This window comes from Nomascus leucogenys, chromosome 7b (assembly GCF_006542625.1).
Source record: "Nomascus leucogenys isolate Asia chromosome 7b, Asia_NLE_v1, whole genome shotgun sequence".
Lineage (NCBI taxonomy): Eukaryota > Metazoa > Chordata > Mammalia > Primates > Hylobatidae > Nomascus > Nomascus leucogenys.
The window spans coordinates 40,537,832-40,553,749 of NC_044387.1; the positions used below are offsets into that span (position 1 = coordinate 40,537,832).

The window sequence follows — 15,918 nt, forward strand, 5'->3', positions numbered from 1 at the left end:
CAAAAATAATTATACACTAGCCCATACTGGTATAGCATTCTTCCAGCAGAAGACCTCAGTCATCTGTGCTATATACTTGGACCACACAGTAATTAGTCTATTGAGAATATTAATGATTGTTGGAGCCTGAATTTTTTGCAAATTCTTATTGCCATGGAATTTAGAATATATTCCAATACTTGTTAGTGATATATCAAAGTTAGACAGATTTTATTTATTTGAAATAACATGCATTTTACAGTATCTTCAGAAATGACCTTTGAGGCCCTTAGGATTACAAATAGGTTTTTAAGTTTACTTGTCATTTTTGTCACTATTTATTAGACACAATAATTTATAGTTTATAAAAATTATTACTCTGATGTACACAAAAATTTTCTGATAATGTTCATTAAAAACAGCTATATCCACCTTCTTTGCGTCCACGTCAATGTTTAATCTAGATTGGCTTAATCGTGAAGTGTAATTCAGTAACAACGAAGACTAGATACTTCCTGGTCATGAACAAGATAATAAACTATTCTTAAGGCTTCTGAATCCTTGGATTGCTTAACATCAATAAGGGAACCAATTTTAGATGTTGTAAAAGAAACGTGTTCATATCCAATGACGATTTCAAGTTCCTCCTGGTCAGGAGGAGGCCACAGAGCATCACACTGTTTGGTAATTTCACTGCCATTAATTATTCTCTTCAGTTCCTCCATCATACTTTTATATATGTAAGCCTCTTTTCTGATCACGACATTATCCTTGTAATCACTGTCGTTGGCACATCTCAGTTTCTTGTCTGGTTGGAATTTAATCTCCAGGAACTCATGGTCGAATTTATCCTTGTGACTCACGTAGTAACGTAGAAAAAAGTTACTCTCATGGCTTGCAAAAGGCACCCAAGATCAAAAAGCAAACTGTACCTCTGTGGTCTGTGCCCTACTCAAATAGGTGTTTTTCTGTTGTTGTTTTTTCTTGTTTGTTTGTTTGTTTGTTTTGACAGAGTTTCGCTCTGTTGCCCAGGCTGGAGTGCAGTGGCCTGATCTCGGCTCACTGCAACCTCTGCCTCCTGGGTTCAAGCAATTCTCCTGTCTCAGCCTCCCGAGTAGCTGGGATTACAGGCGTGTGTCACCACGCTCAGCTAATTTTTTTATTTTTATTTTTAGTAGAGACAGGGTTTCACCATGGTGGCCAGACTGGTCTCAAACTCCTGACCTCAGGTGATCCGCCTCCCAAAATGCTGCGATTATAGGCGTGAGCCACCACACTCGACCTCAAATAGGTTTTTAGAAGATTCATTATGATATATTGAAAACACACTTAAATAAAGGATTTTCTTCTTTTCACAATAGGATTCTCCATTTTCCTAAAGTGTATTAAATTATACCTCTTTGACAGAGTGGATACTAAGAAATATAAAATTCTAGTTTGGGGACCTCTGCCAAAAGGAAGATCAATCTGAAATTACAATGAGAAAAATGTACCCACATTGACAAAAATTGCATTAATTAGCATATTTATCAAATGAAGTTGGCTTTATCTGAACTGTCTAACAGAGAAGGACAGGTCAGGGGAAAGGAGTTAAGGGGAAACTCTGGTGACTGTAAGTCACCAAATAACCATATGCTCTTTCCAAGTGAGTTTTTCTCTTTTTTAAAAAATTGAGTTCTCTGTAAATAAAGCTTTTTGGGGCTTGCAACCTCTTCTGAGGCATCTATTTTGTCTGCCATCTCACTATCAAATCCATGTTCATATAAAACTGCAGAACCATCGTTCTTAATGTCCTCTTTAGCTCACACAAATCACTGCTTGAATCTCTTGTTTAACTCTTCAAAGGTATTAAGTACATGAAAAATTAAATTATATATATACACATTTACATGCATATATGGATAACAGTGTCACTTCACAAAGTACCAAGAATTGGATAATAACCGCCTGAAAGGGAAACATTTTCATCAAAGGCATAGCAATTTATCTTGATTGACAATTTTTAAGTATTGTAATACTGGTTACCCTTCACCCTGCTCTGCTGTCTTAGGCTAGTTTAGTTTACTTGCAATATTACTACTACTTCTGATAATGAATTTTCTAGTAACACAACATGCTGCTGAAGGACATTCTTCTGGTGAATGAAGACTTGATGGTTCTTTTCAATGGGGCCTGATACCAAGCTCTGTGCATCTCCATGTGTTCACCTCCAATGACGATAATGGGGGGAAAAAAAGTGGTCTTCTGCAAGTACAAAGCTCCTGCTATGTTCATGCTCTAAACCCTTCAGGTCAATCAGATCTTTGCACAACTCCTCCTAAGAAGTCGCCTTGGTATCCTTGCAGAGACAAACCTTGATGTAGGATTACTGAGCAAAGGCTTTCTGTTTAGAGTTACTGCTAGTTAAGGCATCATTTACTGGGCCCACGGTGTGCCCAGAACTCTGTTCTGCCTTTTCAGGGTGAGAGTGGGACCCAGTTGCAACAGCTTTAAATACTGTTGACATTGTTTCCTCCCTACTTACGTGTACAGATTTTCATCATTTTTAATAGTTACATAGTATTCCGCACGCTGATTAGCCATTGATTTACTCGACCTGTTTCTTACTGTTGGAACATCTTTATACATAAATTTCTGCAAAGTGCTGTTCTTACTTTCTTGGAATCTTTTCCAGATGTGTAGTTGCTGAGTTAAAGTATATGTATAGTTGTAAAGACTTTGATCTATATTGTCAAATTGCCATCTAGAAATGTACTAATTTCTAGTTGTACTAGTCACGTATAATCAGCAAATGTCCTGCATCTTCTCCCAAAATAGGTGTTATTTTTAACATTCACTAACACTTTATAGAAGAAACTATAATGTATTTGTTAAGATAATAAATTGTTTCTGAGTTCAATGATGTAATAACCTTTGAAATTCTATTGCCGTATATTTTTCCAATGCATGCTTATTATTAAAAATCCTGATTTTAAGAATAATGATACCTTTTCTTCATCAAATGGTGAAAATGACTAAAGAAAAATGAAGAGTAAATTCTCTACTGTATAATGGTTAATTGACTTCTATATTAGAAAAGCTTTCATATTGTTGGAACTTTAGCACACTGAAAGAAACTTTTGCTTCACTTGCTTTTAATGTCTGTGAAAGGCTAAGCAACAATTTAGTGAAGACTATATAACAAGATCTTAACTAATTTGAATTATTTATTCAAATGTGTTTAACCTATAATAAGAACGAGAAAGCCCATATATTTACAGTAGCCTTATAAGAAAATGAATTAAAAAGTCTATGATTTTTTTTTTTAAATAGTGATGTGCTCCGATTTTTTCAGAATGGAGAAAGATAGTAGGTACAAAAAAGGAAGCCTGGCTGGGCACGGTGGCTCACGCCTGTAATCCCAGCACTTTGGAAGGCCGAGGTGAGTGGATTACGAGGTCAGGAGTTCGAGAGTAGCCTGGCCAACATGATGAAACCCTGTCTCTATTAAAAATACAAAAATTAGCTTGGTGCGGTGGTGGGCGCCTGTAATCCCAGCTACTCAGGAGGCTGAGGCAGGAGAATTGCTTGAACGCGGGAGGCGGAGGTTGCAGTGAGCTGAGATGGTGCCACTGCACTCCAGCCTGGGTGACAAAGCAAGACTCCGTCTTGGGAAAAATAAAAATAAAAATATAAAAGGAACACCGACTTGTGGAAATTCTCCTTTTTGAAAATTTGGTTTTATATTCTCTGAGATCATTGTCTCAACATTTGCACCATAGAATAATTGTATAATTGAGTTTAATAGCTGGTAAATGTGTGGCATATATCATTGAAATAGGAACAGCATTACAATCAATGACATGATACGGTTTTTATTTAATAATTTTAAGTTAAAACAGATGTTCAGGTTTTTAATTAATTTTATTAATTTTGTATAATTATTTCAAGAAGTACATTCCTTGAAAACATTATAATGTTTTTGTATTAATTTCTGCCAAATTTAGTGGCCTATCATTTTACTGAAGTAAATGCTGTGCCTCCAAGTAATATGAATATGTAAATCATAGCCTTCAAGGATGACCCTCTGCTATGTTAAAGTCAAAGTTTCTTATTAGATGTATAATAGAAAAGAATACATTCTCGGGGGCTTCCTTCTCTTCTGCTGGATGCACAATTACCATGAATATAATTGGAAATCTCACTTCTGACAAATGGGAAATAAACATCTTGGACAAAATTGCATGTAAGAGAGACAAAGTGAAAGTTTGGACAGTTATGCAGGCAATATAGATGCCATCTCTACTTTGGTGTGTGACTGCATTGCACAGACGTTTCAGTAAGACACGTGTGTTTTAATACTTTCTTTTTACAACACCTTATATAGTTATGTCAACATTCTCTTACTATCATTATTTCATGTTGTTATAATTTTATGATGCTGGATGACAGGTGCTGTAAAATATACCCTCTTTCTGAATAGTGAGGAGCTGAAGAGAGGCAGCAGTAAGGCACAGGGATGAGATGTTTGAAACACACCTTGCCTATAGAGTCCCTGGTTGCTAAGAAGCAGCACAGCAAACAAACCACACTCAAACTGAAGAAAAACATTGTGTGTGTGTGTTCGTATGTGTGTGTGTGTGTGTGAGAGAGAGAGAGAGAGAGAGAGCGGGAGAGAGAGATATTCTATGCAGACACAATTCATAGCAAAATCTACATTAATACTGAAAAAACCCACCACAATTCTTGTGTTAGATTTGTTTCTGGCAGACACAAACAGTAGGATCAGTTCCCTCAACTAACATTTTTTGACAGAAAGTGCAATTTTATAAATTCAATACTTTTGCCTAATGCTAAAGGTTTAAAGTGAGTTTTATTTTCCAAATGTGAACAGATTTAAAGACCATTTTCCATAAGTAGGGTATTATTTTAATATTTAATGTTTTATATATTTTAATATCTGTGCCACATAAAATCAAAACTGTTATGTTCTTTCGATTTCATTGTACTTTCCATTTTCTATGAGAGGTGCAAAAAAAAAAACATCCCACCAATGTCACTGTACCCGGAACCAAAGCACAGTGCTTGCATGGTATATGAGAGCCACCAGAAGTATGCGAGGGAATCCTAGCATCAGGGGCTGGGCACCATCCTAATCTGTCTGACATAAGATTTCACTGGAAAATAAAAAGCCTTCAGGGAAAATTGAAAATCATGGAATTAGATGAGCTGGAAAGTCTATATTAGTTTGATCATGTTAAGTTCAACGTTTTGCTGGATTTAGGAACCTATTCCTTGGCTCGGTGTTCCTGGATTTTGGAGGTGGTTTCAGGAGATTACTGAGAGAAGTTCATTTTGAAAAGTGGGTTGGTTCGGTCCTTGATTGGTAACATAATTATACATGAGACATGTGCTTTTTATTTTGACATGACCTCTTATCTACACTACTAACATCACAGATATTTGCTGTATTGTGTCATCTGGGTGGATTCAACTAGATAATAATAAAAATGTGTGTTTTCTTCAATTAATATATGAGACAGGGGTAACTATAATACGTGTTTGTGCCCTAACCTGCTCCAAGTGTCTGTTGCATAAGGAAGGAAAAGTATGTTGTGTTCTGTTAGGCCCATAAATTTCTTTAGAAAAAATTCAGATGTTTTCAGAATATTGATTGTGACTCATACATTTATTTCCTGTAAAAATAATAGTTCCTTTGTTCTCAGAGTCAGTCTTCCAGGGAATGACCATAGTGGAGGATGAATGCTATATTTAAGGTGTGTTTTATCTGTTCCTTCAGGCAACTTTCCAAGTTAGGATGGGTTAAATATTAATGCTTTGAAACTTTTTGGAAGAATTGAACTGATAATATAGAAAAAATAGGCACCAATTTCTAATCTTTCTTTCTCCAGACCTAAAACTTAGCTATGCTAATATCCAAGTTTTCCTCCCTTACTTCTGTCACAGTGGAGAAAACCTTTCTCTTCCCACCAAAGATCTGATCCCATTTGTGGCTTTCTTCTCAAGTTCCTTATTCGTTCGATGACAGTATTTTTCTTGCATCGTTTTCTATCACTTCCTTCTAAATTATTACCACTAACATCATCAATCATGCTGTGCTGCTTTCCATCTTAAAAAAATCAAAATCTTCTTCCCGATCTGAGAAAACTCAAGAGAACTGTCTACACACATCCTCATCTTCTTTCTTCTCATTCATTTCTCACAGTTGTAGCTTCACTACGCCATGTACGCTGCTCTTGTCAAGGTCACCAATAACCTGCACATGTCATATCTAGCCAACTCTTTGTCCTCAATTTAATACTCTTTATTCTTCAAATACTCTGCGGGAGCAGGGAACATGCCTCTTCCCTAACTTTCCTTCTTCATAACTAACCCTTGCTATCGGTCTCCTTGGCTGGTTTCTTCTTTGCCATGCTTACATGTGTTGGCATTCTTCCAGGCTTACTACTGGGCCCACTTTTCTACACTATACATAAACTTCTTTTTCCAAAATTTCCAAAGAATGGAAATATTGATTCTTTATCCCCACCGAGCACAATTGCTTCTCCTACTTGCCTCTGACTCAGTAAATAGTACCATCACCCACTTTGTTGTGGAAACCAGATCCTAGGAGCCAACACTGATTTTTTTCCTCTTCTATGCTCTACTCTATCTATTAGCAATCCTGCTTATTCTGTCTACAAAATAGATACAACCCCATTCTCTCTTCTAGTTCCACCGCTATCACCTTAACCCAGGCCATCGTTACTTCTCTCCTGAATGACTGCAACAATCTTCTGATACTAGACTTCTACCCAACTTTTCCTCTCATCTAACCCAGTTTACATACTACAGGAAAAATGGCCTTACTAAAATGTTAACAGAACCACATCACTTCCCTTGTAAAGGCCCTTTAATGATTTCCCACTGCGCTTTGAATGAACTTAAAAGCCTCTTCCCAAGGCCTAAAAATCCCTATGTGACCTGACCCTTGCCTAACACCACTATCTTCCTCCTTTGCTGGGCTCCAGCCCTGCCAGCTCTTTTGCTTTTTCAAGAGGCCTGACCTCTTTCTCTGTAGAGCCTTTGCAGACCTCACCTCTGCCTGGAAAATTCATCCCAATGCATATCTAATTGAGTTTTTCTTTTGGGAAGTTCTCCGATTAAATGATGTCATCTCTAGAAGGCCTCCTCTGAATACCCTTCATCATCCTTTTCCTCAGACCCTTGCTTATTTTCCTTCCTATTACTTATTACAATTTATTTTCTTTGTGTTTGCTCCAATCATGTAAGCTTTATGAGGACAGAGAATATGTATATATAGTGTATTGTTTTGTCTTCAATGAGTAGCAATATTTCCAAGCACATAGTAGGTGCTTAATAAATATTGAATAAACAAATATTTTATTTTATTTTGGGGGTAAGAAAAATGTTATATACAATTATGCCAACTTTTTTTTTAGGAATAAAAAAGTACACTGATTCTGACAGAACAAAGTGAAATGCAAAGTAGAACAAATACTTGGCTGATTCAGAAAAAAATTCCATTTTTATTCTATTTGTCTTTTGCTATGAAGGTAATGAACAATACCATGATTTTAGGCACTTTGAGGGTATAAACACTTCAACTGCAATTTATAACCATACATATTTTATAATCCAGTTTTCTTCAATTATATAAATCAATTATATAAGAATAATAATTTTTGCTTGAATTGATTAAGGAATTATTTCAATAGTCCAATGACAACATTCATAGATAACTTTCTTCATTGACTTTAGTTCCTCTTTTGCGTTGATGGTTTCACACTCTGCCAAGCAGAGGGTAAAGGAAATTTTACTCAGTTAACCTAGAGTACTTTTCAGTCAGGCATTTTCATGTTCTGTTTCAATTAAAAATGTCCTACCGACCCCAAATCAGTGGGATATGGATTTCAAGTTTTATTTAGGCAGGGGTTAGGAATTAATATTATTTTATGATTTCCATCTGCCCCTTGATATGTTTAGGGAAGATGTTCATTGGGGATAACTTCCCACCAAAGGCCGTTGAGGCTCCAATTTCCTCTCTGTGAAAATAAATGTGTTTTCAACCATAGCACTGACTTTGTTATTAATATCCTCTCACGAACTTCTCTAAAGCCAGGCATCCACACAAGATCCCTCTTATCCTGTGTCTCATCCTGGCACAAGGTGTTCCTTTTTAAACACCTGAAATGGAAGTGTGAGTTCCTGCATTCATGGAAAAGACAGAATGACTTAAATGTTTCCTTCATACGTTAGGATTTTAAATAGATATAATTGTGAACTTTTTTCACCTTTTTTACCTAAGGAATTTCTGTGACATTCCCTTCCCCACTTTCTCTAAATTTTAAGAGGTAAGTATTGATGGTTTCAACTGTTGCTTTGAATATAACATTAATTGTTAATCATATCACATATGATAAAGCATTCTGCATGATCATATACTGCCCAGTTTAATGTATGAACAAATATCAATGAATAATCTATTTTTATATTATTTATCTTCCACATTTTTGAACAACAAATCTTTTGAATTTTTGATATTTATGAAAAAGCAAACTTTGGAAAATATTATTTCATAAAATTCTGGTTTGCTTAATAAATATTCAACCTCTTGAGATATAATTTACACACAATAAAATGTTATCGGTTTTTAAAATACAGTTCAATGAGTTTTGAAAAATGTATTTACCCTCACAACGACTACCACATCCAGGTGTAAAACATCATCATCCCAAAATGTTTCTCCAGTCCCTTTGCAGCAACCGCTGACTGGTTTTCTGTCACTATATGTTGGTTTGCATTTTCTAAAATTCCACATAAACAGAGTCATATTTTAAACAGTCTCTCGAGTCTGGTTTCTATTACTCAATCTATGGTTTTATGTTCATTCATGGTGTTGTGTGTACCCATAGTTAATTTTGCTTTATTTCTGAGTAGTGTTGCATTTTATAAATATACCACATTTTTTGTATTCACTCACCTGTTGTTGGACTCACATATTAGTTCTTAACTAATATGAATTAAATATTCTATGAATGCTGTGTATGTACGTTTGCATCTAGAGAGTAAAGGATCAAAACTAAAATTATGTTTGTAAGAGCCTCACACTCAAGAAATGGAACTAGATTAATAAAACTGACAATAAGACAAACTGGTAAATTCTATAACAGAGGTATCAATAAAGTGTTCAAGAACAGAGTAGGAAGATATTCAAGCAAAGACTTTGTGTGGACACGTGTTTTCATTTCTTTTGGGTGTATACCTATGATTGAAATTATTGTGTTGTGGCTGCTTGAAAAAGTGCTGCTCATACTTCTTGCTATGGCGAGCACAGTGACAGACAGCTGTAGCTTTTGCCCCTATGTATCCACCACCAAGTCTGCACAAAGGCCACGCTAGCCACCGTCTTTCCATGCTTCCCAGCCAATGATTTAGCACAGCAAGGGAACAAGAGTGGGTCCATGCCTGCAGGATGTGGAATTGAATTCCTCCAGTGGGTGATTGTTTTGTACAAATTTGTGGGGTACATGAGAAGTTTTCTTACATGTATATAATGTGTACTGAATAAGTCAGGCTATTTAGGGTGTCCATCATCCAAGTAAAATATGTTTTTGTTAAGTATAGTCACCTTACTCTGGATCAAACATTGGATTTATTCATTCTGTCCTACTGTATGTTTGTACCCTTTAATCCACTTCTCTTCATTCTCCCCTCCACCCACCATTTGCCCTTTTCAGTCTTTGTTTAATTTTTCTTTTTTTTTTTTTTTTTTTGAGACGGAGTCTAGCTCTGTCGCCCAGGCTGGAGTGCAGTGGCGCAATCTCGGCTCACTGCAAGCTCCGCCTCCCGGGTTCACGCCATTCTCCTGCCTCAGCCTCTCGAGTAGCTGGACTGCAGGCGCCCGCCACCACGCCCGGCTAATTTTTTGTATTTTTTAGTAGAGACGGGGTTTCAATTTTTCCACTCTCTACCTCCATGTGCTCAAACGTTTTAGCTCCCACCTAGAACTGAAAATATGTGTTATTTGTCTTTTCGTGCCTGGTTTATTTCACTTAAGCTAATGACCTCCAGCTCCATCCATGTTGCTGCAAATGACATTATTTTAAGTTTTTATGGTGGAATAGTATTACATTTGTGTATACATACCACATTTTGTTTATCCAGTGGATGAGTTTTGATTAAGGTCTCCTGACCGAATCTTTCTTGGAATTTTGTGACTCTTCCTACTAATTCTTTCTTCCTTTTCCGTCTCTCACAAGTGTCAGAACTGCATCATGGTTTGAAGACTCTCCTCACTTTTTCTGGGTCCCACCCCTTTATTTCAAAGGTATTTCCACCTCCAGCCCCCCAGATCTTTTGTATCTTTAATACCAGTCATAGCATCTTCTTCTTAGACAAGCTGAACTAGTAACACATGGGTCACATTGAAAGTGTGTGTTTAAATCCAGTATAAACGGCCAAACTCATTTCCAAAGTTGTACCATCTTACATTCTTACCAGACATGTATGAGAGTTCAAATTGTTCCACAGCTTCACCAGCACTGGGTACCGTCAGTGCTTTTTCTTTACTTTAGCAGGTGTGTGATGGTATCTTATTATGGTTTTGAATTTACATGTGCCTGATGACCGAAGATGCCAAATGTTCTTTTCGTCTCTTTGAATTTGATGTCATATGTAGTATCAACGTCTGTGAAATGCTTTACTGAGAGGCAACGGATGGAAATAATGGGAGGCTGAATGAGAGGGAAGTCCAGGAGAGAGCAAGAGGTGGGCAGATGGTGAAAAAAAATAAAGAAAAAAAATAGTTATTGATGGAATTCGTGTCTTTTGTTTTCCTGTTCTTGTATTAGGAAATCCAGTTATTGTTCTAGATGTTAGTGGTTGGGTGTTTATGAATAAATGTATAAAGATGCATGGTGTGTGTGTGTAAATATGTGTATATATAGAATGTGTATATCAATATAATGGAAGCAGTTAAACAGTGCATGTTATTTATTATAAGAATATAAATGGATATAAGAAAGAAAGAGAGAAAGAAAAGAAAGAAAGAAAGAAAAAGAAAGAAAGAAAGAAAGAGAAAAAAAGAAAGAAAGAAAGAGAGAAAGAGCAGACTTCTGGATCAAATTTTTCCCTACTTCTCTTGAAAATATAAATTGTCATAGAAAAGTTGCTAATAGATATACTGGCTCTGATATCAGATATAGACAGAGTGACTCTGACTTCATTTGATCCAGATTACTGATCACACTGAGCTTATTCTGTTTGAATTTCTGTTAATTATGAATTAAACAGATATTAAATAATAATATCAACATTTTAAGGTAATCTAAAAGCTTAAAATTAAAGGAAAATAAGAGAGCCATACTGAGTTATTGGCATAAGATTTCAACAATTTATTTGTAGCCAAATGTAGGCTCGAATGGGGATGGCAACATCAATGAATTTTAAAAATATCAGGTTTTCATTTTCTTCTCCTCAAAGAAGCAAATGGAGGGAGAATCAATGGATGCATTTTGGTTGCAGCATACTTCTTGGGAAGCTCTCATATGTAAATCAATACAAAAGAATTTCCGTCTACATGCTAGCGTGACATGGTGTAGTTTTAGACACTGTGTTTTGCTGATTAGCACATAACCCAGCTGCCACATAAATTATCTTTATAAATAAAACTTTGCATATATACACAGCATCCAGAATAGAACAATAAATTGGTCATGACTCCTTGTCTCCAATGGCGCCACTTCATTGCTTCCTCTAGCAAGTTGGGACTGAGGGCACATTGGTGAATGAGTTTGACTAATCTCCTATCATGACGCACTTCATATTTCAATATCCAGCTGGCACAGTTGGCATTTGGAGGAAAGAAAAGTTCAGTTTCCTGTACTGTCAGTCTTTTTACCTTCCTGCCTACAGCAAACTTAAAAAAATTACTTGGGAGAAATGTTAAGCAACCCAACCTTTTATAAAACATGTCAAGATTAATTGCTAGTTTCACTCATGAGCTGTGTAGATTGTTTCCTAAGATTCTCAACTTATTAGGTACAATGATTCATATTCCTGCTTCTTGGCAAAACATCTGCTTCTTTTCAGATATCCCCATCAATAATGTAGGCAGTGATGGGGTTCTGCCAACCCTGAACTCACTCAAAAATGCAAAGAATAAAATCCTTTCAAGCTATCTCTTTGGTCTTTGGTACCTTAGACTTTAAATATTTGATGCTTTGGTACTTTAGAACTTTCATTCTATTTAACTATGTTACAGGAATGATCTGAATCCTAAACTTGTCTTTTATTTAACCTAAATTGGAATGCTGTTAGTATGAGTTAGTGAGCATTTTTATCCATATTATTCTTTCCTGTGATCTTGCAGTGTTAACTCTAAAGCTTCTGTGTTTCCAAATAATTTCTTCACCTTATCTTTGTGTAGCATCACTATGGCAGACCCTAAGACTGACTGTTTCAACATCAATTTCCAACTCCCCTGGGATTTTTTTATATGTATTCTACTAAACTACTTGTTTACCAGGCTTCTCTTATATCAAAGGAAGGTTTTGTGATATAGTTTTGGCTAAATTAGAAATCAGTGAACTTCTGTTATGGGGTTTCTAAAACATTTTTGCTTTCTTTATACAAAGGAGATACAGGGCTGGAATCACCCTGTCTCCTATCTTCCCATCTTGAAAGTGGGTATGATGTTGTGAGCTGCAACAGCAAACTTGTGGCAATGAGGTGACAAGCTTGAGAATCGGAGACTTACTGGCCTTAACAGAGCTGGTCCTCTGAACCACTGCCTTCTAACTCCGGAATTTTGTCATGTGAGAAAAATAGACCCCTAGTTATTCAAGCCATTCTGTGACAGGCTTTCTTTTCTCACAAGCTGAAAATAAACTGATACAATTACCATTGCATACAGTGATAGAAGTCAGCTTTACATTTGGCCCCCAAGTGTCCCACTGAATTGACAGGAGATCTTTCATCTAAGCATAAGATCTAAAGAGCAGTGAAACAATAACATAGATTTTATTTGTAACTTCCTTCAGACTGATACTGGGTTAGCACTAAAACCAGGCTTCATATTTGCAGCTGTGATGAAAGCTTATTAAAATTCAAACTCTTAAGACAGACTCTCTTCCAATACACGGGTGGTCGATTCATAGTTTCCGAAAAAAGGAAAAAGTAAGATGGATTCTGACCTCTGCTTCCTTCTCATGACTTCTTCAAAATGACACACCCTTTTATTTGCTTTACTCACATTTCTTCCCTTCATTCAAAACCACCCAAGTTTTACCTTACCTATATAGTAGGACTTACCTGACCATGCAAACTCACAATGACCACTCCCTCCCCTGATGCAGTCCTTAATTACGTGACCATTCATTTAGCATTTTTCATATTGTGTCTCTTTATTCTATATTTTGATCTTCAACTAAGATCACATGCTTCTTGGGAGCAGAGAATGTTTTATACTGCATACCCATGAATAGCGCCTTTCTTGTACTAAACACTCAATAACCGTTTGCTGAATTTATGTGCATTAGTACAGATACTTCTAATTTTTATTTATTCAAGCTTATTGTACAGCTACCACAATGCTACATATTTGCCTGCTTTTAAAATACCAACCTGTTAAAGAAAAATCAAGCACTCTTAGAATTCTCAATACAAAATCACTAAAGTCCAAGTAGAAAAGGGCAAAAGAGCTTGATTAGATAATTCACAAATAAATTCAAATGACCAAAGATTCAAATAAAAAAAATCAACCTTACTAATATCGAGAAAATACAACTTGAAACAAGAAGATGCCATTTTTTCAGGTTAAAAACAATTTTTACTTCTAAGGTAATACTGGCTGTGATGCTATAAGTGGGCCACTCTTGTACACTGCTTTAGGAGTGTCGTTCTCACCTCTGGAAAGCATTTTGGCAATATATTTAAGAGTTTTAAAAGAGTTTGTAGTGCATGACCTGTTTTAAGGTATATTCCCATGGAAAATAATGAAAGAAGAGTAAAAATTCAGGGCAACTTTTTTTTTTTTTTGGTAAACATGAATTATTGAGACAACCCTATCTCCTGAGCAATAGGTAAATTGTTAATCTGAGAAAAGGTCACCTTGAGAAGGCAGTCAAAATATTTTCTAGGAGCTCTAGAAAAGGGAGGGATAAGAGATGAATGTTTCTCAAAGTCTGATACTAAAAGAAAGAGAAAGGGACAGAAGAGAATGTATTAACATCCAGTGGAGAAGAAACTAAGGATAATGTTAACCTTTATCTGACTATCTCTTAACTACGTTTGTTAGAAATGAAAAATTTGGCCAGGCCCGGTGGCTCACACCTGTAATCCCAGCACTTTGGGAGGCCAAGGCAGGCGCATCATGAGGTCAAGAGATCGAGCTCATTCTGGCCAATGCGGTGAAACCCCGTCTCTACTAAAAGTACAAAAATTAGCTGGGCATGGTGGTGCTCACCTGTAGTCCCAGCTACTTGGGAGGCTGAGGCAGGAGAATTGCTTGAACCCGGGAGGCGGAGGTTGCAGTGAGCCGAGATTGTTCCACTACACTCCAGCCTGGCGACAGAGTGAGACTCTGTCTCAAAAAAAAAAAAAAAATGAAAAATTTAACATAAGTTATACTGATAATAAAAACATTTGGATCAGATGTGATTACTAATATATCTGTATTTTGGTAAAAAAATGCTAAACATAATAGCTAATGTTTATTGAGTGTGCAGATTCAGAGTCCTGTACTGAGCTCTCTCTCTCTCTCCCTATATACACATTTCTCATTTAATTATCTCCATAGCGCTATGAAGTAGACAAGCTCATTCCAATATTACCATTTTACAAATGAAAAAGCCGAAGCTTCAGAAACTAACTTTGCCAAAGTAACACAGTTACCGAGGAATGGTGCCAGAATTTGAATCTATGTCTATCTGACTCCAGATTCTTAAGTTTACAATCACTGTTTTGTAATCTGCTTTTCATATTTACCTATATATGTCTTAGAGTCATATCATAGGATGGTTAATTACTTAATACCAAGGTACATATCTATTTATATGGGGGGCTTCTTATGGAGCAGAGAATGTAGAATTTCTTTGACTCTCAGTTCCATCTCATGGTTTTGGGCAAGTTACTTAACCTCTCTAACCCCTGGATTTTCCTATTAAATATAGAGCATAATTTCTACCTTGAAAGATTATTGTGAAAGTTTAAATTGTGAAGTATCCATCACAGTGCCCGACATATGCAAATGGAAATCTTTAATATTATCATCCCACCTACACTGTGCTTTGGTTCAAAACTACTGGGAAGATGCATTATTGGTTAAAGTACACATAGATGGGAATAAACTTTTAAACATAAAGATTCAGTGTTCAAATTGCACTACCAATATATATATGTAGGGTTTCTGGTCATGGCTTTCCAAAAATGAGATAATAAAATAAACACTTTTCTTATTGCCTATGTTAATCAATATCTTGTGGAAATATTTCCAGGTCAATTGAGGCAGTGTCAATGTGCTTTTTTAGGACTGCATACTATTCCATGGTAGTGCTTTGAAACTGAACAATTAATTTTTAAATGACCTTTTCTGTATATATTTACATACTGGTACTTTAGCTCCTTTGTGATATATTCTTAAAAGTAGGGATGCTGGGTGGAAGGGGGTCTGTATTTTTAACTTTAGGAGTCTTTGGCTACTTTCCACAAAGTCTGTGAAAATGTGCATTTTACCAACAACGTGTAAGAATATACTTTTCTGAAAAATTCCTCTATTGTTCATATTTGGTTTTGGCAATATGTCAAAAAAAAAGCAAAGCAAGAGAGCAGAAAACTGGACACAGGAAATTAATATTTTGAAGTATATTGCAAGTATGTTCCTTTTCCAAAAACACTAGGAAAGAAAATTAAATAACAATAAGGTATAACTTTGTATCT

General features: G+C 36.1%; 1 protein-coding gene across 1 annotated transcript; it reads right to left on the reverse strand.

Annotated features, from left to right (window-relative positions):
• Positions 1–467: 467 nt before the first annotated feature.
• On the reverse strand, positions 468–2,485 carry LOC100592835 (protein mago nashi homolog). The gene is made up of 2 exons (XM_012507856.1): positions 2,477–2,485; positions 468–866 (listed from the first exon to the last, which is right to left on the reverse strand). The coding sequence occupies exons 1-2, from the start codon at positions 2,483–2,485 to the stop codon at positions 468–470; spliced, it is 408 nt and encodes a 135-aa protein (XP_012363310.1).
• Between the last annotated feature and the right edge of the window lie 13,433 nt (positions 2,486–15,918).